This window comes from Pongo pygmaeus, chromosome 4, assembly GCF_028885625.2.
Source record: "Pongo pygmaeus isolate AG05252 chromosome 4, NHGRI_mPonPyg2-v2.0_pri, whole genome shotgun sequence".
In the NCBI taxonomy this organism is placed as follows: Eukaryota; Metazoa; Chordata; class Mammalia; order Primates; family Hominidae; genus Pongo; species Pongo pygmaeus.
This window is the reverse complement of record NC_072377.2, coordinates 4,128,172-4,151,645: the sequence shown is the minus strand read 5'-3', so window position 1 is coordinate 4,151,645 and position 23,474 is coordinate 4,128,172. Positions and strand designations below refer to the sequence as shown.

The 23,474-nt window shown below is 42.0% G+C and overlaps 1 protein-coding gene across 1 annotated transcript; it reads right to left on the bottom strand.

The window, feature by feature from the left end:
* Positions 1–3,488: 3,488 nt before the first annotated feature.
* Positions 3,489–6,734, bottom strand: LOC129037185 (uncharacterized). The gene is made up of 2 exons (XM_054489078.1): positions 6,457–6,734; positions 3,489–5,243 (listed from the first exon to the last, which is right to left on the bottom strand). The coding sequence occupies exons 1-2, from the start codon at positions 6,732–6,734 to the stop codon at positions 4,799–4,801; spliced, it is 723 nt and encodes a 240-aa protein (XP_054345053.1). The 3' UTR covers positions 3,489–4,798.
* Between the last annotated feature and the right edge of the window lie 16,740 nt (positions 6,735–23,474).

Here is a 23,474-nt window from a genome sequence, read left to right as displayed (position 1 = left end):
AATTCCCAAAGAACACTGAATATCAACTAGACAGCAAATGTTGGATATAACGAGTAAATAATTCCCCTGACATTTTTTCTGTTCCTCTTTACCCTGGAAATTGGATAGGGTTGAGAAATTGAATTACAGTGTAAAAGTCTCTGGAGTTAGAGAAGGAATCTGTGATGTGAGAAGTAAACACTCTCTAAGAGAGTTTTAAAAACGCAGCATGTAGGGGGCGGTGACATGGTACCCTGTGGCAAAGATCCCAGGAACTTGGGTCTCTACCTGTGGAATCCTCACACCTTCAGCATCTTCCGTAACTTTTTCCAGGTGGACAAGGACATCCCAGATGCAGGAGATGGTCCAATCAGCAGTAGGAGAGAAATTATTTTGCTTATGGTGGTGCATTGGCTTTGTTGTGGCTGGAGTTATTAATTTAGGTAGGAAAATGGTCCGTGCTGTTCTAAAATAATTTTGTAGATTGTATTCTCTCAGCTTACTAAGAACTCATAGAGCTGTGATAGTGTTTATCATGTTAAACCTGTTGCATCAGGCATAGGTTTGCCTTACAGAACATATACAGACTGATCAATAGGCCTGTCGCCTTGAACCTTATCCCTGAGAGTGGCTGCAGACCCACGGCGCCCAACTATGAAGCCTGTCTTGGTGCTTTACACAAATGGTTTAGCCTAAACCATCAGAAATGTGTAAAATACACTACTTCCAATTAAGTAATACCTTAAAAAGTGATATCTTAGTTTCTCTTCCTTTCTTTTTTTTATTTTTCCAGTTCCATAACAGGCACAACAAAACTGCAGTTTCTGTCAAAGGGGTGGATGGTAATTGAAAACTTGACCTCCATTCTCTCTGCAAAAGTGGGCTACTCCAGTGGGCAAAATCGAAGGCCAAGCAAGTCATACTTTGCAGCATCGTGTTGTGAATTTGCCTGGCACCTGACTCCTGAGCTGTGTTCCGAATCCCGGCCCCTGGCGAGGCAGCATTGGAGAGATTTCCGCCACACCATCGCACGACCTGATTGGGATTCTTCAGCCACCTTATGCTGGAAGCCAGTGCAGGCTGGTCCATCTGGACGTGCAGCATCATTTAGAGGGACAGAGGGGCTGCGGCATCATGTAGAGGGACAGAGGGGTTGCAGGGCCTTGAGGTATCACAGGACGGCGATTCCCTGCTGAGAAATTTCTGTGTCCCTGTGGGGACAGAAGGAGTAACTACACAGACAAAAACAGGATGCCACTTTGTTTTTGTTTTTGTTTTTCTTTCTGCAGGGGAAGTGTTATTTAATTAAAAGGTAACTTTTTCATGAGTCTCTTAAAATTCTAAGAATTAAAACAAAATGCTTGGCCATAGTATGATCCAGGATTCTTTATTTGCACACACACGAAACAAACAAACAAAAGATAAACACAAATGCAACCCACACCCAGTTCCCTACTTCTAGTATTATTCTGGTCGAATGGTCTAGAATATTTTCATAAAATTGGACCAAAGTCACCAATAAATAACAAAGAATTGTGGTCATGATTCACTGGTGTGAATAGTCTAGTATAAATATTTCTTAAAGGATGAAAATGATTGCATAACATTTAAATAAAATTTACAAAGAAAAAGCATAAATTCCTTCTACAGCATTGCACAAAGCATTAACTGCCCACTTGTGTGTTATTTCTCACATCTGTACTCATAGCCTTGGGAAGATCCTGTGTCCCAGTTTTTGCTAAATTTATTATTACAGGACTTAAGTTTACAGTCTTCATTATTCTATTTTACCCTCTTTCTCGTCACAGTCCCCATCTGCGATGGACACCAACGCCGTCCACCAAAACCTGAATCTCCAGGGTCTCATGGTGAAGCCGTGTGCTGGCTGCTGCCTGAGCATTAGGGTGGAGCTGAGGGTGGGTCAGGAAAAGGCGCAAGTCCAAGTGATATTGCAGAGACCCCAACATGATGCTGTAACCCAAGTTGATTGAGACTTCAAAGGCAGCCCCCATGCCCCTCCCACCACCGTTTTTCCCCTACGATAACTTACGCCACATTTCTGTGACTGGTAACATGGAATGGGGCTGGAGGACAGAGAACATGGGTTAGTTGACCCAGCTGAAAAAGCCCTGGCCTGAGAGCAGAAATGACTGCGCTGCAATGATGATCACACAGAATAACCTGGGAGGAAGAGAATGATGCGTGGACCAGAAGTCTTCAAAGGACAGCTGCCTGCACAGACCCAGCCCCTCGTTTGGGACAATAAAGCCTCCGAAGGTGCTTATTCATTCTAATGAGATATAAACGCCCATCATGAAGCTCCAGGGACCTGCGTGGCCATCAAGTTTCTAGAACTTGGTGACATGAAAAAGGGAGGTCCTGGAAAGGTGGTGGGAGGGGAGGAGGAGAGAGAGACAGAGAAGGAGAGAGACAGAGAGAGAGAGAGAGGAGAGGGGGAAGGAGAGTGGGAGGAGGAAGGGGGAGAGAGGAGGAGAGAGAGACAGAAAAAGAGAGAGAAAGAGAAGTGAGTAGGGAAGAGGGAGGAAGAAAGAGAGATAGAGATAGAGAGAGATACAGGAGAGGGAGAGAGAAAGAAGAGAGAGAGGAGAAAGAGAGAAAGGAGAGAGGGAGGAGAAAAGAGAGAGATTGAGAGAGAGGAGGGGAGAGAAGGGGTGAGACAGAGAGAGAAGGGGGTAAGAGAGGAAGAGAGGAGGGGGAGGGAGGAGAGGAGGAAAAGGAAGAGAGAGAAAAAACAGGTTTCAAGTCAAAGAGACAACTTACCTGTAGTAAATTCCCTGGAGTGTGTTATTTTAAAGTGACAAACTTTTTTACAGTGCTCCATCTCTATCTGACAATGGAAGCAACAGAAGCTGATCCAGGGTAACTTAAGCAGAAGGAAATTTGTGGGACAGATATTACAGGCTTAGAGAATTTCTGAGAGGCTGGAGAATGGGCTTGGGGGGTGAAGAGAGGGGGAGAATGTTCCAGATTGCTGAGAAGTAGATACACGGTGAGTCTCTCCTTCCACATGGATCGCCCGTTTCCATCTGCTCTGCCTGTGCAGTGTTTGACGGAGCCTCAGAGCACAGGAGGAAACCATACCTTACCACAGCCTCTGCGGGGGACAAGTGAGGGAGAGTCTTGTCCCCGCACTGAGGACAGTGAGAGAATTCTCACTTACGACGATCCTTCTCCCAACACTAACTGAAACTGGAGGGAGGTGACCCCACCAAAGGAAGTTTGGGTGCTACTAAGAAGGGGGTTCATTCAAGTAGTTAGTGTCCACCAAGAAAGTGTCGCAATTTACACCATTACCATCGAAACAGTTGCATCAGCATCTACACATTCACCAGTATTGTATGTGTGCAAATACGAGTAGAATTACTATTTTAATTAGTAACTCATGCCATTTAAATGGTTCCTATGTTTGATTTATTTGGTGCTGTTAAAATTTGGTTAATTTTGTTGAGTTTAGCAGTGAATTTTTTTTTTTTTTACTTTTTACCCTTTACCTTATGTGAATTATTTGCATCTTTTAGTACTTTTAACAGAAAAATTACCCGGTGCCTAATATGCTTGGGACACTATGCTGTTCTCTTCTCTTGACATACAGGATGACATACAGGATAACATTTAATTTATGAAGAAACCTTTGAGGTGTTTTATATATTGGTCATGTATCACACTGAAGGTGATTTTGTAAGACAGATATTTTTGGCTCTGGGGAAGCAAAATAAGGCAGTACAGGTTGCAGAAAAAATAGATACAAATTTGACCAATCTAGAAATAGGATACATTAGAATTTATTAGTAAAAAGTAAGAAAGCATCAGTGAATGTGTATTTTCATATATGTGGATGTATGTGTGTGCGTGCACATTTCACAGACTCGTCAGCTCTTCTAGAAGTGCACAACTCCTCATTAAAATGTGTTGTGCTCTTAGCTTCTTACAATGTCTTGACTGGAATGTTTTGGTTTGTGTGATTTTTACTAATTCAGAAACATCAATTTGCATGTAAAGGAATCTTTGTCACTTTCATGGTAAGTATGATCATTGGCTATAATCTCAAACATTGTTTCTTTATAAGGGCCCTTACTAGGAGACAGAGCATAGATTTAGAATCCCCTGGTATGTTTTCCATGTCTACTTCATGGAGTCAACATGACTAAAAACAACAGACGAAAAACAATCCGAAGAAGCCCTCTGCCTTTTCACAGGAGTCAGGCTCTGCACCACTTGGATGAATTTCCCACTGTTCCGTGTATTTACATATTTCATCTTTGTTAAGCTGAAAAGTTGACACCACTCTGGTAAGTTATAATAATTAAAATTACATTCTAGAAGCACATTCTAAATAATTCTATTTGCATGAAATACACTGAACTATTTTTTGTCAGCTTTTTTATTCTCTGCAGCTCCCATTATTAATATAAGTGAAGTCTTGTCGATGTTTCTGGAAACGTCATGAGGTATTTGTATGGAACTCTCTAACTGCGTAGCTCCAGAGAATTTGGGTGAAATAGGGTCATGCATGGGACTGTGAGTAACCCTGGGATTGCATTAGACAGGCAAGATGAATGCCTCTATCAATCATCAATCCATGTCCTTAGTTCAGTTCAATATATGCCACCCGTCTGCCATACCACAGGGATAGTACCGTGCCAGGAACATCAGGTAGATCAGGTGTGGACCCTACCTGGAAGATTTACTCTCTAGCGAAGGAGACAGATGCACCTGTCTTAATAAGACATTTAAAGCCAAGGCATGCAGTACTGGCCCTAGAAGCAAACAGCGGGGCTCTCTAGGGCTCAGAAGAAGACTAGGGCAGGATCTCAGTCTGCAGTGTATGGCTCGGTGCCCGGTCCAGATCCCCCTGGATGCCCTTTACCAGCTTCATGAGGTTCACGTCATGGCCTGTGCTTTGCTGCTCAAGGATAGTACTGGTCAGCTTCTTCAAGGGCCCTCCTTGGGCCCTTGAGCTGCTCCTTGCCCCCAAAACCAGAAGTGGCAGCAGTTTGGGCATTTCCAGGCCCCGCCCATCCAGGAGCCTGCATCCAAGGACTGGCTGTAGGGGGAGGAACAAAGCCCAGGTACCCCGGCAGCTCGCTGTCCAGAGCTCCTGCAGGATCTGTCTGGGGCAGGCTCCATGGCATCCTGCAGACATTCCTGACTCTGGCTGGATTCCTGCTCCAGCCACCCAGGTGACCTGTTCACTGAAGCTCTCCATCTTCAGGCTTGTCCACGCAGCAGCCAAAGTAATCCATCTAAAATATGGATCCCAGCGTGTCACACACATCTGATTAAAATCCTTCTTCACTGGCCTACGTCCAAAGCAAAGCTCCTTAGGGGAGATTCATGATATTTCAAGAGACACCCAGGTCCCAGGTGAAAAGGCATGGTAATTGTGCCCTTCATAAAATAAGCAGGCCAGGAGCAGTGGCACATATCTGTGATCTCAGCACTTTGGGAGGCCAAGGCCGGAGGATCACTTGAGCCCAGGGCATCATGGCGAAACCTTGTCTGTACTAAAAATACGAAAGAATAGCTGTGCATGGTGGTGCACATCTGTAATCGCAGCTACTCAGGAGGCTGAAGTGGAAGGGTCACTTGAACCTGGGAGGTTGAGGTTGCAATGAGCTGAGATAGTGCCACTGCTCTCCAGCCTTGGCAAAAGAGTGAGATCCTTTCTCAAAAAATAAATATATAGAATAAAAATAAAAAATAAAATAAGCTGCATTCACATAAGGCATGCACATACACACACACACGCACACACACACACACGTACATTCCGGCTCTCATCACCCCACCCCAACACACACACACATACATGCGCGTGCACACACACACACTGCGCCAAGGCATATATAGGTACCTTGGTAGTTAGCTCATCACCAATTTATCTTAAAGTCTTACTGGATTGATGGGGGTCACTTACTATTACCTCTTATCCTCAAGTAATAGGCACTAGAAATAAAACTACCACCTTAGACTTCATGAAGTTATTGCTGGTGCAAAGGGGGTTTTGTCTCGTGTGTAAACATCTGGCCATACTGGCTGTTGTTGGATATGGGGTAGGGAAGGTGGCTTTGGGGTTCCTGCCTGCATCTCAGCCTCACCCACCATGCCCACCCTCAACCTGGACCCAGCAGAGGAGGAGGGCTGCACATCCTCTGAGCCACAGGTGACCAGAGCATGGCTTTCCAAGGACCCTCCGGCCAACCCCCACGCTGCACAGATTCAGGCCTGCTCATCTCTTAAGACCAGCCAGCTCAGGCTTCAAGTGTTTCTGGAAGCATCCCTTCCCTTTCTCCCTCCCAGATCAGGGTGTTGATACCTGACTGATTTTCATGAGCCAGAGCTATGCTGGGTTAGCCCTGTGCACATGTACTTTCCTCCCACGGAGACCCCACAAATGCTCTATTGCCAGTCCCACTACACAGATGAGGACATTGAGGGGAAGAGGCATTAAGCTACCTGGGGAGAGCCCTGTGGCCGGCAGCTGGGAGAACCTGGATCCCTGCCACATCACTGTCTCCAGGGCTCACACTCCCAACGTACCAACGTGCCCCTGGCGGGTTTCTCCGTGGAGCATGTGGGCAACATCGGGCTTTCCTTACTGTGGTGTTGTGTTCCAATCTCCTGCAGGGGTCATCTGGAGAGATGAGCTGGTTTATGGGGCAGCAGCTCCATACCTGGCTCACAATTGGCATTTGTTCAGCATCTGTGACATCATTCACTCGGTCATGGGTCATGGGTCACCATTTCCTTCACCTCTTAGGTACATCTGCATTTTGGTGTGCATTCTAGCATTTATTTATTTTTATGTTTTTTTCCCCAACTTTTATGTTTAGGGATACATGTGGAGGATGTGCAGGTTTGTTACATAGGTAAATGCGTGACGTGGTGGTTTCCTGCATGGTTCATCTCATAACCCAGGTATTAATCCCAGCATCCACTAGCTATTCCCCCTGATTCTCTCCCTCCTTCCATTTCCCACCCTCTGACAGGTCCCAGTGTGTGATGTTCCCTGCCATGTGTCCATGTGTTCTCAATATTCCGCTCCCACTTATAAGTAAGAACATGTGGTGTTGGGGCTTCTGTTCCTGCATTAGTTTGCTAAGGATAATGGCCTCCAGCTCCATCCATGTTTCTGCAAAGGATATGATCTTGTTCTTTTTATGGCTGCATAGTATTCCATGGTGCATATGTATCAAATTTTCTTTATCTAGTCTATCACTGATGGGCATTTAGGTTGATTCTATGTCTCTACTATTGTGAATAGTGCTGCAGTTAATATATGTGTGCATGTGTCTTTGTAATGGAATGATTTGTATTCCTTTAGGTATATACACAATAATGGGATTGCTGTGTCAAATAACTCTGTTTTTAGGTGTTTGAAGAATCACCACACTGTTTTCCACAATGGTTGAACTAATTTACACTCCAACCACAGTGTATAAGAGTTCCTTTTTCTCTGCAACCTCACCAGCACTTGTTATGTCTTGACTTTTTAATAGCCATTCTGACTGGTGTGAAATTGTATCTCCTTGTGGTTTTGTTTTGCAATTCTTTAATGATCAGTGATGTTGAATTTTTTATTCGTATGTTCATTGCCCACATGTATGTTTTCTTTTGAGAAGTGTCTATTCATGTCTTTTATCCACATATTAATGGAGATTTTTTTTTCTTGTAAATATGCTTAAGTTTCTTAAAGATGCTGGATATTAGACCTTTGTCAGATGCATAGATTGCAAAAATTTTCTCTTATTTTTTGGGTTGTCTGCTTATTTCTGTTGATAGTTTCTTCTACTGTGCAGAAGCTCTTTAGTTTAATTAGATCTCATTTGTCAATTTCAAGACATAAGGACGGGCAAAGATTTCATGACAAAGATGCCAAAAGCAATGGCATTCCACCATTTAAATGCTTTTTCTCACTGTAGAGGAAAAGACAAGAGGAATTAAAGATTAGAGCAAATTCTTACTTGAAAACCCAAGTTGCAGTATGAGACATCCATGTATAAAAATGAGGTTTGAGAAAAGCACAAGCCCGGTGTCAGTATATTACCCAAGTTATTTGTGAAGGCTGTTAAAGCATGTGCCTTACCCAACACACCAGTGACCATCTGGAAAGGAGCTGATAGCCTCCGCCATTCGCTGCTCTCTGAGAACGGTTTTCTCTTCCCTTGAACCCACTGCACACATGGGCAGAAGGACACTGAGGGAGGACGTGACTGTTGCACGTCCTTGGCAGGATATTCTGCAGAATCCCTGTGGGTGGAGGCCCACAGAGGACCTTTATTTCTGCTGGATCCACACATGCCTATACCTTTGTGGATTTTCCTCTTCATCATTTATCTCCTGTCACCCTTGTCATGCCATCATGTTAAAATCTGAAACGATGATTATCCCTTCCCATAAATAGAAAAATATATTTTCTCACATGATGTGTCCCATAGATGGAGCGATAGCTGTTATTAAGATGTATTGTCTTGGAGAAGCCACATGTTCTTGGGCACTAGAGAGTCTGCACGTTAGTATCCAGACTAAACATTTTTGGTCCTGAATGATTTTTTTCCCCTCTAATTTTTTTCCCCCTTTAATTGGCTTTTATGCCAAAGCTCTTCTTTTCCTCTCTTGCATGGAGGACAGGACCACACAAAATGCTAAAGACTTCCCTCTAGCTTTGTTAAATGATTATATTAATTGGTCATTTGACAAAGTTGCATTTTTAAATTCAAGCCAATTCTTTACAAAAGAAAATACCATAAATCTTATAGCTTTCAACAGACGATTAACTAAGCTATTGCAAATATTTCTTACCATCAGATACACCTTTTCACCCACAAAATCATTGTCACAATACATAGCCTTTTATGCCTCTCAAGAAATTAGATTGTATATACAAATATGACAGGCGAAGGAATTTTCAAGTTATCTCGTTTGTTTAATCAGTATAAATACGCTAAAGGGATTGAGCCAAACTTCAAGATTTTGTATGTGTTCTGCCCTCAATTTTTCAACTAATGAAATAATATCTGCAAACATTTTAACACATATCTATCTCCAAGGCAGAAGATAATAGCAAGTTTCCCCTTTTGCTTAAAGTTGTTTCCAAACATTGCATGAGACCTGTGGACAGCTCTCCTCAACTGGGCAAAGGCCAAGGACACATGTCAGGGCCCCAGGGCAGAGCCTCCACTGCACAGCAGCAGTCAAGCCGTGAACCCCAATATGCCCACTCCACTCTGGGGTGTCTCCTGCCCGCTGTCACAGAGATTAACTCCTTGGAAACCATGGGGTCTACGTGAACACGATTTCTAGCTCAGAAACTCCAGTCCCAACAACTACACTAACCCCTGTGGCATCACCGGGATGGAACTGAAGAGGCTTGCATATTGAATAACAGCAGTCACGGGACAAGAAATGTCAAAGCCAACACCTTCACAGGCACCATGACAAGTAGAGTCGCAATCTGTGTGTGTCAAGCAGGTTGTGTCTTTGGTCATTATTGGTCAAGGAAAAAAGGGAACTAAAATAACTTCCTAAGTTCTCAGGGCATAGCTCCTTCCAGGTATGGAATCACAGCCTGGCTCTCTGGAGTCCAACAGCCTGCGTTCAATCTCACTTTACCCTTACTAACCAGACCATCTAGGACACTTCTCCGTGTCTCGTGTCCTCAAAGGGCTTGGGGATATTAAGTGACATCCCTTTTAGCCAGCAGGCTTTGCTGTTGCTGTCATGTTGTGAGTGGCAGTTTTATCTCTGTTCAAGTGTCCCCTCCCCAGTGCCTGTTCTGCCTGCTCAGGCATATACCCTGGGTGGTCTGTGGACTTTGAATGACACCCCACAGGTCTGCAAGGAGCATTCAGTGAGATATTCTTGTTTATGACTTCCTGCTACCCTGAGTAGGTAGAATTGCCAATCTGTGGCACGTTGGTTTGCTGTATACGTTGTAATGTTTCTGAGTTATGGATTTTTATATGTATCCTAAAACACCCGAATTAATCGAACAGGTTGAATTAATGATGTTTTAGATTCCACAGAGTATAGTAGTATGAACTAAATCATCAAATACTACTTTTATTTGAATGATTTTGTTATAATGTGTCTCCAGTCTTGTAAAGATTTTTCTGAGGAGCTAGGACAGCATCAATCCATCTCCTCTTTTAGTATCTTTGCCAAGAGTGTTGACTGGAATGCATTATGCTTATGGTAGTTTATCACATTGCTGACTGATTTGCTAGTTTCCTCTAAAACAATTTGCTTGTTTATTAGTATATGCAACCATGACATATAATAGTCTTTGTGCTTAATTCTAAAAACCTTATTTGACTATTTTTTTTCCAATTTTTGTCAGTTAGACCTTAATTCTATATAAGGCTTTACAATTGAGTAAAAGCATTGTAATGTTATGCAATTTGGACCAATGTTCCAATAGTCACTTATGGGGTACATGGAGTCATTTTAGTGGTAGATTTAGTATGAATAGACTTTTACCTAGGGAGTATTTTCTCAAAATACACACTCAATCTCATAGAAATCTTGTTTTTTAATACATTCTGAATGTAGCAAAAGTCTAATGTTTTGTTAAATTTCTATAATAATACCTCCATTTTACAAAGGAAAATTAATTACATGTAGAAAATGACACACAAAGCTATCAAAAAATAAAATTTATCATGAAAATGGGGTCTTCTAAAGAGAGAAAGGATTGTTTTGAGGAAGGCTTTTTTAGAAGTTAAAACACTGGTACAGTGAACTAGAGATATCTATATAAGTTTATTAATCATCACCAGAATTTTTCACTAAAAATCAATTAAATTATGGTCACAAATTTAGATAGTCAATTTTATCTTTAAATCAGTGAATAACCAAAAATGTCAAACTCCGTTAACTGAGATTTTAGGTGAAAGTCATTTATGTGTGCAGGTATTTATGCACTACTGTGATTGCTATATTTATGAATTTTTCTTGTTGATTTATCTAGAAGTCATAATGAAAAAAGTTTAAGAAGAAATTATGTATTTTCAAAAGGATAATTTGGGGGAGGTAATACATAAAATAGATGTGTCTGATCAACTCACCAATTAAACGATGTTATAGGAATTCAGAGAAGAGAGACATTCGCATCTTCCAGAGAGTCAGACAACTCTTCATGTAAGTGATGCCCCTTATGCTGGTTTTCAAAGATGGGAAAGTGGGAGGAGAGGCAATAACACCTCAAACCTTAAGTCACTGGAGAGGAATGTCTTTCTTTTCCCTGGAGGGGGTGAGAGGAAGCCTGTGAAAGAACAAGAGACTGAAGTCCGGCAATTCTGGGTTTAAGACTTAGTTCTGTCACTCACCAGCCTGTGGGTCCTTGGGCAGGTCATTTTATCTCTCTGCACGTCTGGTTTCTCATCATGAAACCCGGGGTCTGGTGTCTGGGACTCCCCAGCTCTTCAATGTGATGTTTCTAAGGAATCTTTTAAAGAGCAGGCCAGGTTGGGGGAACTCAGCCAGCCTTCCTGGCTCCCATCACAGGCAAGGGGACATTTGCCCCTAGGGGATGGTAGCCTCCCAAAAAATTTCCCCAAAGCAGCAATGGGAACCAGAGGAGACAGATGCACTCATGTAGGATGGGCTCCATCAGCTTCTTCTTTGCTTTCTTGATAAAATATAAATTCTGGTTTTTACCCTGATAGAGATTATTTGTTCATCTTTCTCCTGGTAGCTCACCCCAGGGGCTCTAGAGTGTCTCACCAGAAATTCTTGCCACTGATTTGAGATCCCTAAAAGCATTTTCTGAAATACTTTGAACCCCAGTTAGACCATTAAGTTTTCTCTTTTAGGGATGCATCTTTAAAATAGGAAGAAAAACGTATTTTTAAATGCTTAAGTTAGGGTCTTCAGGATATGGGTGTGCACGTTTGTGTGTATGTTTACGTGTGTGTGAATGTATAAAGTGTATCCCTGCAATTTGATACACCTGTGAAGGCTGCAGTTTAAAAGGGCCTGCTTTTTCATATTGACCAAAAGGCAGCATTAACAGGAGTAGGTCCTGAGAAATATACACAAAGGATCATTAAAATAATAACACATATGGGACAAAATACACAGAATTCAATGAAGCAAATATCTTTTGCCAAAACCCCAGAGTTAAAAATAATAGTTATTTTTATTTGAGTTGGTACAAAAGAAAGACAACTCAGAGGGAGTGAAAACAAAGAGCTGAAAGCCGGGCATGGGGTCTCATGCCTGTGATCCCAGCACTGTAGGAGGCTGAGGTGGGTCAATCGCTTGAGCCCAAGAGTTCGAGACCTACCTGGGGAACATGGAGGAACCCCATCTCTACAATGTATTTTTTAAATACAAAAATTGGCTGGACATGGTGGTGTGCACCTGTAGTCCCAGCTACTGGGGAGGCGAAGCGGGGAGGATCACTTGAGCCTGGGAGGTAGAAGTTGCAGTGAGTTGAGATCATGCCACTGCACTCCAGTCTGGTGGACAGAGTGAGTCCCATTCTCAAAAAAAGAAAAAAATAAAGAAAGCCAAAATCAGAGCCAATAGCAAAGGGTAGCGGAACATCTGTGGACAGCTGTGGATGCACAGAAGCAAACATCTCTTTCAAAATCAGATACAGACCATGGGGACATAGCATTTTCCCTGTTGTTAAAGCTACATAGTTATTTTAATCACTGAAAATAACGACACATTGACTACAAAGCCAACGAAATGGAAATCTACTAAATTGGTGAAAGTGCATTGTCGAGAAAAAAATAACTTGCCAAGAGCTAGAAGGAAAGGAAGGCACAGGATATAGTGCACCTGCGTCCCACGTGTGGGACCCTCTCTGGAAACCAGGAAGGCAGTCCACAAATGCTGGAGCCCCAGTCTGAAATCTCTTTCCACCTTCTGACCTGGTCCTGGGTTGGCCTTCCTTCAAGGCAGCATTGCTCAGCCCTGGCGCTCTTGATATTGGAAGCCAGGAAATGCTGATCAGCGGAGAGCTGTTCCATGGGCAGCAGGGGCTCAGGGGTCTCCCCTGTATCCCTCCCCAACGTGGCAACCAAAACATCCCCAGATGCCGCCAAATGTCCCCTAGTGCTAGGGTGGGGATCACCATGCTGAGAACAGCTGCTTCGCACTCCTCTGGCTGGGAGCAGGGGTACCGGCTCATGGCCTGGATGCCTCATCGCAGTCACCTAAGGATATTCCCAGAGTCAAACAGGGCCACTTTTAAGCATGAGGCCAAGTCTATAAACTGGAAGTTATAAAGACCTTGTTTAACAAAACAATTGGAAAAATTGCAACATATGCCAGGCAATTTTTCCTTCCAAGTGGATATAGCCACAATTAGATTCAATGAATTTAAATAAATTCAATTTGATCCTCTGAAATAATAAAAAAATACATATTTCTTGGGTTAACAACTTGAAAATTATTTCTGTTGTGCAGAGAACAAATTCAAGTATTCCTTTTAAAATAAGATATTTCAAAGCAGTGAAAGAGAAGTGCCATGCTCTGTGTTTGTCCTCTTGTGGTTGATGCATCACGGTCTGTATTGTGGGCCCTGCTAATGTCGAGTTAAACCAAAAGATTTCTCCATGGGGAACACGGTCCGCACCCACCATGTGGTTGTTCCTGTATTGTTGGTAATTCTTTTCAGCGTTGGGGATGTGTGAGGGGTCAGAGCTGTAAACCAAGCAGCCACTCTCAGCCTCAAGGGTTAATTTTCTTGCTGAAATCTGCCTTCATATAAGATGGATTAGAGTCATTGAGATAAACCTCTTTATTTCATCTTAATCACCAGTTCTCTTCTCATCATTTTCATTAATCTATCATTTAGTTGCTTTTTAACAGGCATGTTTATTTCTGTGTATTTTAACACCAGGCTACCAAGCTAACATCTTCATTGTTTTATTAATATTTCCAAGGTATTTTAAAGTGGAACTTAGCAGACACACCTGACTGGCTCCCCGTTCTGGCTGGGTTCCTATTACTAAGAGAAGACTAGAGCCCTACCAGGAAGGGTTGGGTGGGAATTGGGCAAATGTCTACAATCTGAGTTATTGCCACTGGATGGGGTGACCACTCGTTACTCTTGAAGACACGCTTTCCTTTTAGTTTTAAAGAAACTCAAATGCAGAGCAATAATCACAATGAACAACAGTGTTAGCTGCTACATTATGTGCACTTCTTTAAGCATTCACATACATCATCTTACAGCCCAAGAGTCTGGCGTTGCCTTTGTCTATGTTTTTCAAAATAAATAAACAGAGACTTAGAGAAGTTAACAGAATTCACATCCAGGACAAGATCAGGCTTCCCCCTCCTACCTTACATTGCTCTGTCCTTTGTAGTTGATGATGGATACGGACCCCCAAAATATATAAAAAGGTAATTTTTAAATTTTTGAATCAAGCTGTTCTTTACTGTTTATGATGATTTAATTGTAAAAGTTATAGAAATACATTTTTATATATAAATCATTATGACCTGTAGATTTAGCACACTTTACATTTTGAATTCTTTAAATGCTTACTAACTCCTAACAAAGGGGGTCCTTCATTGTGGTGGTAGAGCCATCAGTTGTGAAAACTATAATAACAGAAAGGATCTCACCATATAATTTCTAAAAACTGACCACCTGGGCGCGGTGGCTCACGCCTGTAATCCCAGCACTTTGGGAGGCCGAGGCGGGCGGATCACAAGGTCAGGAGATCGAAACCATCCTGGCTAACATGGTAAAAACCCGTCTCTACTAAAAATACAAGAAATTGGCCAGGCGTGGTGGCATGCACCTGTAGTTCCAGATACTCGGGAGGCTGAGGCAGGAGAATCACTTGAACCCAGGAGGCAGAGGTTGCAGTGAGCCGAGATCACACCAGTACATTCCAGCCTGGGAGACAGAGAGAGAGTGAGTCTAAGAAAAATAAAACAAAACCTGACACCTGTTTCTGACCTTAGATGCCATACTGGCCAAATATAACATTTCTCTTACTGTTTTTCAGCTTTTAGGATCCTACTCTCAGTTACATAAAATCGGAGTGAAATCACAGCCTGGATATGGCTGGGAGACAGGTCCACACTCAGCACCTGTCCAGGGTCCAGGCCTGTGAACTAGGAACATGGACATCTGCAAAGCGCTTCCTCCTTGGTGGCATCGGCTCCACCTCCACCCTGCAGATGCCCTCTGAGCTCTTCCTTGAGTTGCCAGCACCTTGGATCTCACTCCTGCTTTTCATCTCATTCTAAACTCGACGGGGCTGGAGTCTGTGTTCTTGTGAAAGTCTGTGCTGACCTGGGCTGCCCTTTTAACTCAGCCTGGACAGTAAGAGTCATGTGAGGGGTGGGGTTGTCTCACTGTGGGATCAAGCTATCCATGCATGCCACAGCATGCATTCCCTGTCCACCACAGTGCACCATGACAGGCTGTGTCCAAGGCCTGCTGCAATCCAGAGGCACCAGGACGGCAGTGGCTACTCCTTTTTCCTGCCTCATTCCCTTTGACTAGAACTTCCTGGAAGCCGGGAACTGTGTCTGTCTTGCTCTCCACTCCCTGCTCAGTGCTTTCCACTCTGCCTGACACAGAGTGGGCCCTTAATAAATAATTACTGAAACAATAAGTGAATGAAAGAGTGAAAACTAAATCCTATCACAGAAAAAAAAGGGCTATGTCAGGCAAAAAACAGTCTAAATTAAAAATGACAGGATTCCCCAAATCAGCAAATGATTACTAATGAAGACAATACAGAGTCATACACAATCTTTAATTGGGATAAATGTCACGTTAAACAGTATCCAGCTTTGCTAAAACTTTCTTATTCCATTTGACAATCTTAAGTATGTTTGCATCTTCACTGTCCTTTGATTTTGACCAGTGATTTCATCCGCAGGTTCTCAGGTCATTGTAATATTATACATGCAACCTAGAAAACTATGTACTAGTATAAGACATCCCAGGCTACTTTTATCAATTTATATTATATATCAAGCTTCAATTACTTCATATAAATATGTTCCCAACATTTTATCACAAATGATTTCCAACAAACCACAAAGTTCAAGAAAATTTAACACCAATATGCCCATCACCTATATTCTACCAATAACATTTTCCTGTGTTTGTGTTACACATAGCTACCCATCCATCCATTCATCCTTCATTCTTTTACTCTCATACATTTCACACTAGATTGTAAAATTCCGTGTTTGGAGGTTGATACTTGTTTTTATTCAGATATAAAATTGATATTCAATGAAAAACAAAAATCCTAAGTGTTAGCTCACTGAGTTTTGGCAAATGCATATCAGTATAATCTAAACTAAAGATACAGAACATTATACAACCTTAGAACCACAAAAGTTCACCAGGTAATCCCATCCCACATTCCCCAGGATAATCTCTATTCTGCTTTGGGTTTTGGGGGAGGTTATTTTTTTAAACCATCGATTAGATTTGCTTGATTTTGAACTTTATATACGTGGAATCTTACATTTAGTACTTTTTTGTGTAGTTATTTCACTCAGCCTGATGTTTCCCTAAGCCTGAGGTACTGATGATCTGTTGCCTGTATTAGGAGCTCATTGCTTTTCATAGCTGAGTAATATTCCATTGCTTGACTAACCCACCATTGATTCATTTTCTTGTTGATGGGCACTGCCTGTTTCTCGTGTTTTGCTTTTATAAATAAAGCTGCCGAGAACATTTATCTATGAATATTTGTAGACATGTTTTCATCTCTCTTGAGTAAATGCCTACAATTAGAATTGCTGCACTGTGAGATCAGTGTATATGTAATTTAATAAGAAACTGCCAACAGTTTACACAGTGGTTGTGACCTTGTAAATTCCCCTCCCCCAACAATATCTAAGTTGTACAATTGCTCCACATCCTCAGCAACATTTGATGTTTTCATGTTTTTAGTTTGAGCCATTTAGCGAGCGTGGGGTGGTGCTCTGGTGTTAGTTGGCATGTCACTGATGGCTAAGGTGGCTGAGCACTTTTCCATGTGCTTAATGACCATTTTTATATCTTCTTATGCAAAGTGTCCTTTATCATCTTTTGCCCAGTTTTATTAGATTGTCTATTTATTATGAGTTGCAGGAGGTTAGTTTTCTCAAATACATATTTGAAGCGTAATGGTCTCAGCAGGTTACTACTCAGAAAGAGGTTTTGGAGAATTTTGTTTTCAGAACATCTTTCCCTAGCAGCGTGTCTTTCTCTGTTCATCTTTTTATTATTTAAAACTTGGGCTACATATTTTGTGTGATTGTTGTTTTATTGGTTTCAAAACTGCAAGTCATTTTATGTGTGAGTTCCCTGACAAAATTCTTAAAGTTTTTGATCTAAATTTTCTTATCGTTCTTTACACACAAACCCTCTTTTTCATCTTTTGCACATTATGAAATATGCATTTATCAGAGAGTCCACCGTGCATACTCATTGTATTTTTTTCTCTCTCCTCCCCTTTTTAGAAATTGCCACATCATATATCAGAATTATGCTTCTGAAAGCCTTGATACCTGTTCATCCTCTTCTGAGACTTTCAGAATTGCATGCGGTGTGATGTGAGTGGCTCATCTCATCCTGCTGGTGACCCCCTCTGGGGTCACTGTAAAATCCATGGTGACACAGCAGCTTTCCCCAGGATTTCTGTCTCTACTACTCCAGCCCACAGCCAGTTCCTGTTACTCAGCATTAATTCCAGAGTAACAGTTGCCTTTGATTCTCTCTCCATATTCTGGGAGATAAAATTGTCAGCAGAGCAAGTTTGAAATATATCAGATACAGTATTGTAGCTGAATGAGGCTTCCAGCAGATGCCTTGAAATGAGAATCTCCCGTCAGAACTGTGTCTTTTCTCTCTGTCATGCTCGTGATCTGTGCCACAAATATGCATAGCTCATCTCTTCAGTCTTGCAAGCATGGTCTGTTATATTCCTCCATCACAATGTAGTTTTTCTCTCGCCCCTTTTATCTTCAGACAAGTCCTCCAGGATGCAGCTTCCCCGCAGGTTTTAGGGAATTTCCAGGCAATTATATACCCTCTTTGACATACGGAGCTTATGCTGCCCCATTTCTAGGAGATCTGTTCTTTTTACTTAACAACTGCATTAGAGCATTCCCACAAATAATTCTTCTGAGTCTCGTGATAGTTAATAAATCAGAGTTACCTCCATGTGTGAAAGCCTTGAGCCCCTTTGCTGGTGGCTCAAATTCTGTATTCTGCCATGGGACCCACAGGTGCTGGTCCCTCAGCCTGATGGGCTTCCACCGGAGTTCCAGCCCCTTCCTTGTGTGTCCTATGGAAGGTGTGATATTGCTTCTCATTCAGAAAGTTCAAGTCTCTAGGAGAAGCTTCCCATATCTGTCATAGGATTCAAACATCCATGTCAGTTCTCTGAACTTCTGAACATCAGATTCCTAGGCACTTCTGTCTAGAAAGTCACCTGGGTTTGAGGATCACAGGGGCTGAGTTGCTTGCAGCTCTGTGTAGAGCGCGGGTGTCTCTGTGCCTCCTGCTCAGTCCTGAGACTGAGGACTGCCTTGTATAGGGTCATGGCTTGGCTGTCATGAGGCCATGTTTGCAGAAACTTTGTATGAGCTATGAAAAAAATTAGATATTTGAAAGAAATTGTATATAAGTTTAAACAAATAAACCCCTGCCTAATGTAAGTGTTTTGAAAACTAAAAGAACATACACAACTTAAAAGGTAATATATATGTATATGTATATGTATACATATGTGTGTGTATATCGTGTGTGTGTGTGTGTGTGTGTGTGTGTATATATTTGGAAATATAATAAGACTGTGTCTTCAAAACACTTGAAGGCATTTGAGCATCTTCCCCACCGTGGCTTCCTCCTGCTCTGGAGGTTGACAGTAACTCTAAGCCAGACAATGGCAATTGTTGAGACTTCAGTCTAGAGAACCTACTCCAAGGATAGCACTCTGGTGCCACGTTGCCTCAAGCTATGCTAGAGACTGATGCAAAGGCAGACATCAGCAATAGTGATCCTGTCTTGTTTTTTTTACACTTTTATATTTTATTAGTCATGGATACCTTACAACTATTTTAATTTCTAAAAATTGCATTAAAATAGTGTTTATCTTGATTATCGATTTTTTTAATGCCCCTTAAATTTTGCATTTCTTCTGCATCTTCTTAGTCCTGGCCCGGTAAATATTCTGGATATGTTTAATGTTCAAATAGTCCACAATACATATGGAAATTAGAACGTGGCGTTTATCCTCTCTCTAAGTAACCGACAGCTACAAATCTTCATCTTTCCAATATTCCCCGCCTTTACCCAGGTATTCCTGCTTAACATTTTTAAGGTTGTCATTCTGGTGATGAAGGCTGAAAACCAATGATCCTGATGTCAAAGCAAAGTTATGAAGTACTTTAGTAAAAATTAGGGAAATGTGGAGGTGTATACCACATCAACGGACTCAGGGATCCCCAGGAATGGAAAGTGGAGATAGTGATCAAGGTGAGAAGTGGGTGGCAAGACTCTGTCTGGGCACATCCCCCAGGCCCTCATTCATTGCCAAGGACAGCAGACCACATTCTGCTCTCCAAGGCAGATACCCTCATCCGTTATTTCCTGATGACACACACCTTACGAAAAGGGTTTTCTGCATTATAACATTTTAATGTTGTCACTTTAGGAGAATATTTTGTCTTTATAGAAGAAAAGGTCAAACCTGGAAAGTTTTAGATCGTTTTGATAGAAATCAATATGGTGAAGGGCACATTTTCTACACAATATTTTTGAATGTTTTATTTATTGGATGTTCAGCTGTACAAATTAGACACATGGGATCTAACACAATTGGAATCCAAGGGTGTGATTTTTATAGAATGTCTGCACCAGCAACACCACCGCCATCAAAATGAACTTGTCTTAAAAAGTCTTGCCACAAATGTGTAGTTAGACCAAGGAAATAAAAAGTGGCTTTAACTAGCTTACCATAAAGTAAACAAAAAAAGACTATGACTAATTAACCATAATCATACTGAAGCTGATAGCTTTACATCTTTCGCTTGTGATATGAGTTTTGTTGGTTTTCAATACTGTGTAAAATATACTTTGGAAAATAAGGTTTCATAAAACTACTAAGCAAAACAATGACAAATATTGAAGTGGAACTGCTCCTGGTGACTATAAAAAATTTGATTTTGGGGTTCCTGTCTCTGTATAGAATCATGGCTGAAGATATTTTTTCCTGCATTTTTAATAAAATCAAGGAATAGCAGACATGATTTTCTGAATTTCCATTTTTAAAAAATTGTTGGCCAGGGGCAGTGGCTCACACTTGTAATCCCAGCACTTCAGGAGGCCGAGGCGGGTGGATCACGTGAGGTTGGGAGTTTGAGACCAGCCTGACCAACATGGAGAATCCCTGTCTCTACTGAAAATACAAAATTAGCCTGGCGTGGTTACGCATGCCTATAATCCCAGCTACTCAGAAGGCTGAGGCAGGAGAATCTCTTGCACCTCTGAGCCGGACGGAGGTTGCGGTGAGCTGAGATCGTGCTATTGCACTCCAACCTGGGCAACAAGAGTGAAACTCCATTGCTTTTTTTGTTTGTTTTTGTTTTTTGTTTGTTCGTTTGTTTTAAAGAATTGTTAGGAAACATGTTCTTTCATCCAGCAATAACAGAGGGAAGTTGGTGCTTGTAAGGTAGAAGGTGAGAGGCCACCTCCAACCTCACAGGGAGGACGTTTGCACACCTCCTTTCCTCTCTTCCAGGGGCTCTGTCTCCACTGGTCACTGGCTGTGTGACTTTGTCACTCTCAGCCAAAGTCCCCTTCTGTCAACTGGGTAGATAATGCCATCTTCATAGGACTCAGGGCAGTGACTCGAGATGATGTTCTCAATGTGCTGTGGGGGAGAAGTGCACACAATCCCTTCCTGTTAAGTTAGCCACAGGGTGTCCCGGACCTCTTATAGACTCCCCAATAGTTGTTAGTCACAGAGGTTGGATTTAGGTGACCAAATAAACCTAAATTAAAAGCCAGGCAATTGCAATGAAAGACATTTGCTTGGCGATTGCTTTACCCTAAGTTTTTTCTCCATAACCACCAAGGCCGCAGAACCAGTGGCACCTCACTTTTCCCAGTGTGCTTTCTTTCCAGTAGTCTTCAGAAAGGAAGATTCTCAGTACATGTTAAATGAAGCATAGCTACACTTTGCACACTTGCTCATCATCGTCATAATTTACAACACAGATTCTGTTGCTTGTTACTGATTTTTTTCAACTTTTAAGTTCAGGGGTACATGTGAAGGTTTGTTACATAGGTAAATTTGTGTCATGGGGGTTTGTTGTACAGATTATTTCATCACCCAGATGTTAAGCCTAGTACTCATTCGTTATTTTTCCTGATCCTCTCCCTCCCCACCATCCACCCTCTGGTAGACCTCAGTGTCTGTTTTTCCCCTCTAGGTGTCCATGAGTTCTCATCATTTAGCTCCCACTTATAAGTGAGAACATGTGGTATTTGCTTTTCTGCTCCTTTGTTAGTTTGCTGAGGATAATGGCCTCCAGCTCCATCCATGTTCCTGCAAAGAACATGAGCTCCTTCTTGTTTATGGCTGCATAGTATTCCATGGTATACATGTACCACATCTTCTGTATCCAGTCTACAACCAATGTGCATTTAGGTTGATTTCATGTCTTTGCTATTGTGAATAGTGCTACAGTGATCATGGGCAGGCATTCATCTTTATGATAGAACAATTTATATTTCTTTGAGTATATACCTAGTAATGATATTGCTGGTTCAAATAGTAGTTCTGTTTTCAGGTGTTGGAGGAATCACCACACTGTTTTCCACAATGGTTGAATTAATTTCCACTCCCACCAACAGTTTATAAGCATTCCTTTTTCTCTGCAACCTCACCAGCACCTATTATGTTTTGACTTTTTCATGATAGTCATTCTGATTGGTGTGAGATGATATCTCATTGTGGTTTTGATTTTCATTTCTTTAATGACCAGCAATGTGGAGCTTTTTTCATACATTAATTGGCCACATGTATATCTTCTTTTGAAAAGTGTCTGATCATGTTCTTTAGTCATTTTAATTTTTTTTTTTTGGAAATTTGTCACTAATTTTTAAGAAGAAATTTTTAGGCCAAGCGAAGTGGCTCACGCCTGTAATCCCAGCACTTTGGGAGGCCAAGGCAGGATGATGGCTTGAGCCCAGGAGTTTAAGACCAGCCTTGGCAACATAGTGGGGCCCCATATCTACAAAATTTAAAAAAGTTAGCCATGTGTGATGGCTTACACATGTAGTCACCGCTTTTCAGGAAGTTGGGATGGGACTATATCTTGAGTCCAGGTCTTTGAAGCTGCAGTGATCTGTGATGGTGCCAATGCACCCCAGCCTGGGCAACAGAACAAGATCCTGTCTCAAAAAACAAAAAATGAAAAAAGAAAAAACAAGAATAGAAAAAGAAAAGGAAGAAAGGAAGAAAGGGAGGGAGGAAGGAAAAAAGAAAGAAAAGAAAGGCAGGAAGGAAGGAAGGAAGGAAAAAGAAAGAAAGAGAGAAAAAAGAAAGAAATAAAGAGAAAGAAAGAGAAAGAAAGGAGAAAGAGAAAGAAAGACAGAGAGAAAGAAAAAAGAAAGAAAGAGAAAGAAAGAGAAAGAAAAAAAGAAAAAGAAAAAGAAAGAAAGAGAAAGAAAACTGGCTAAGTTAACTTCATCTGACAGTTTCAGACACCATGTTGTTGCTCAGTGAGGTTGGAAAGGGAAAACAGCCCCTTTGCAAGACCGGACCCTATTCAGGTGCAACACCAGTGTTGTCTCTGCTCCTGGGGGTGGGGGTATTGTTGCGTGGGGGGCTTTGGACTGAGCTGGTGATGCTGTCCTCCTAGACATTTGAATTTGAGGGTGAAGCCCTGTTCCAACTCCCATTTGTGGATGACACCGTAAGACGGATGCTTGGAACAAGGGACAGTGGTGCTCCACCCGGAGCTTGTGAGAACCGACGTGCAAGTCCAGTGGGTATCCCTGCTCCCCTTCTGCTATCTTCCTGCCTGGCTCCCATGTGCTCTGGCAGGACTTCTTCCACAGCGCCTCCTACTGTCTGCTCCTTAGGTCTGGAGGCAAAGGTCATCACACATCCAAGACTGTGTTTTCCGTCTCTCATTCGCAAGAGAATGATAAAGGATACAAATGTACAAGCCATAGGGTCAACTAGAGACAGTGTACATGAACCAGCTGGCAAGGAGCTGGCACATCATGGGCACTCAGGGCATTGTGGCTTTGACTTGCCAGAAATCCCAGGCAGTGCAGTGTCGATAGACTCCCCCTTAGGTGAGAAAAGAAGCTTGGAGAATTTCCATGTCTTGTCCCAGCAAATATAGAGCAAGACACACTTCAAACTAGTTTTATCTGTCTCTCTCCAAAACTCACATACCCCCACTGAGCTCTCCATTGTACAAAAATCAATTCACAGTGGCAACAGGCAGAGGGAGGATAATTGCCTGTTCGT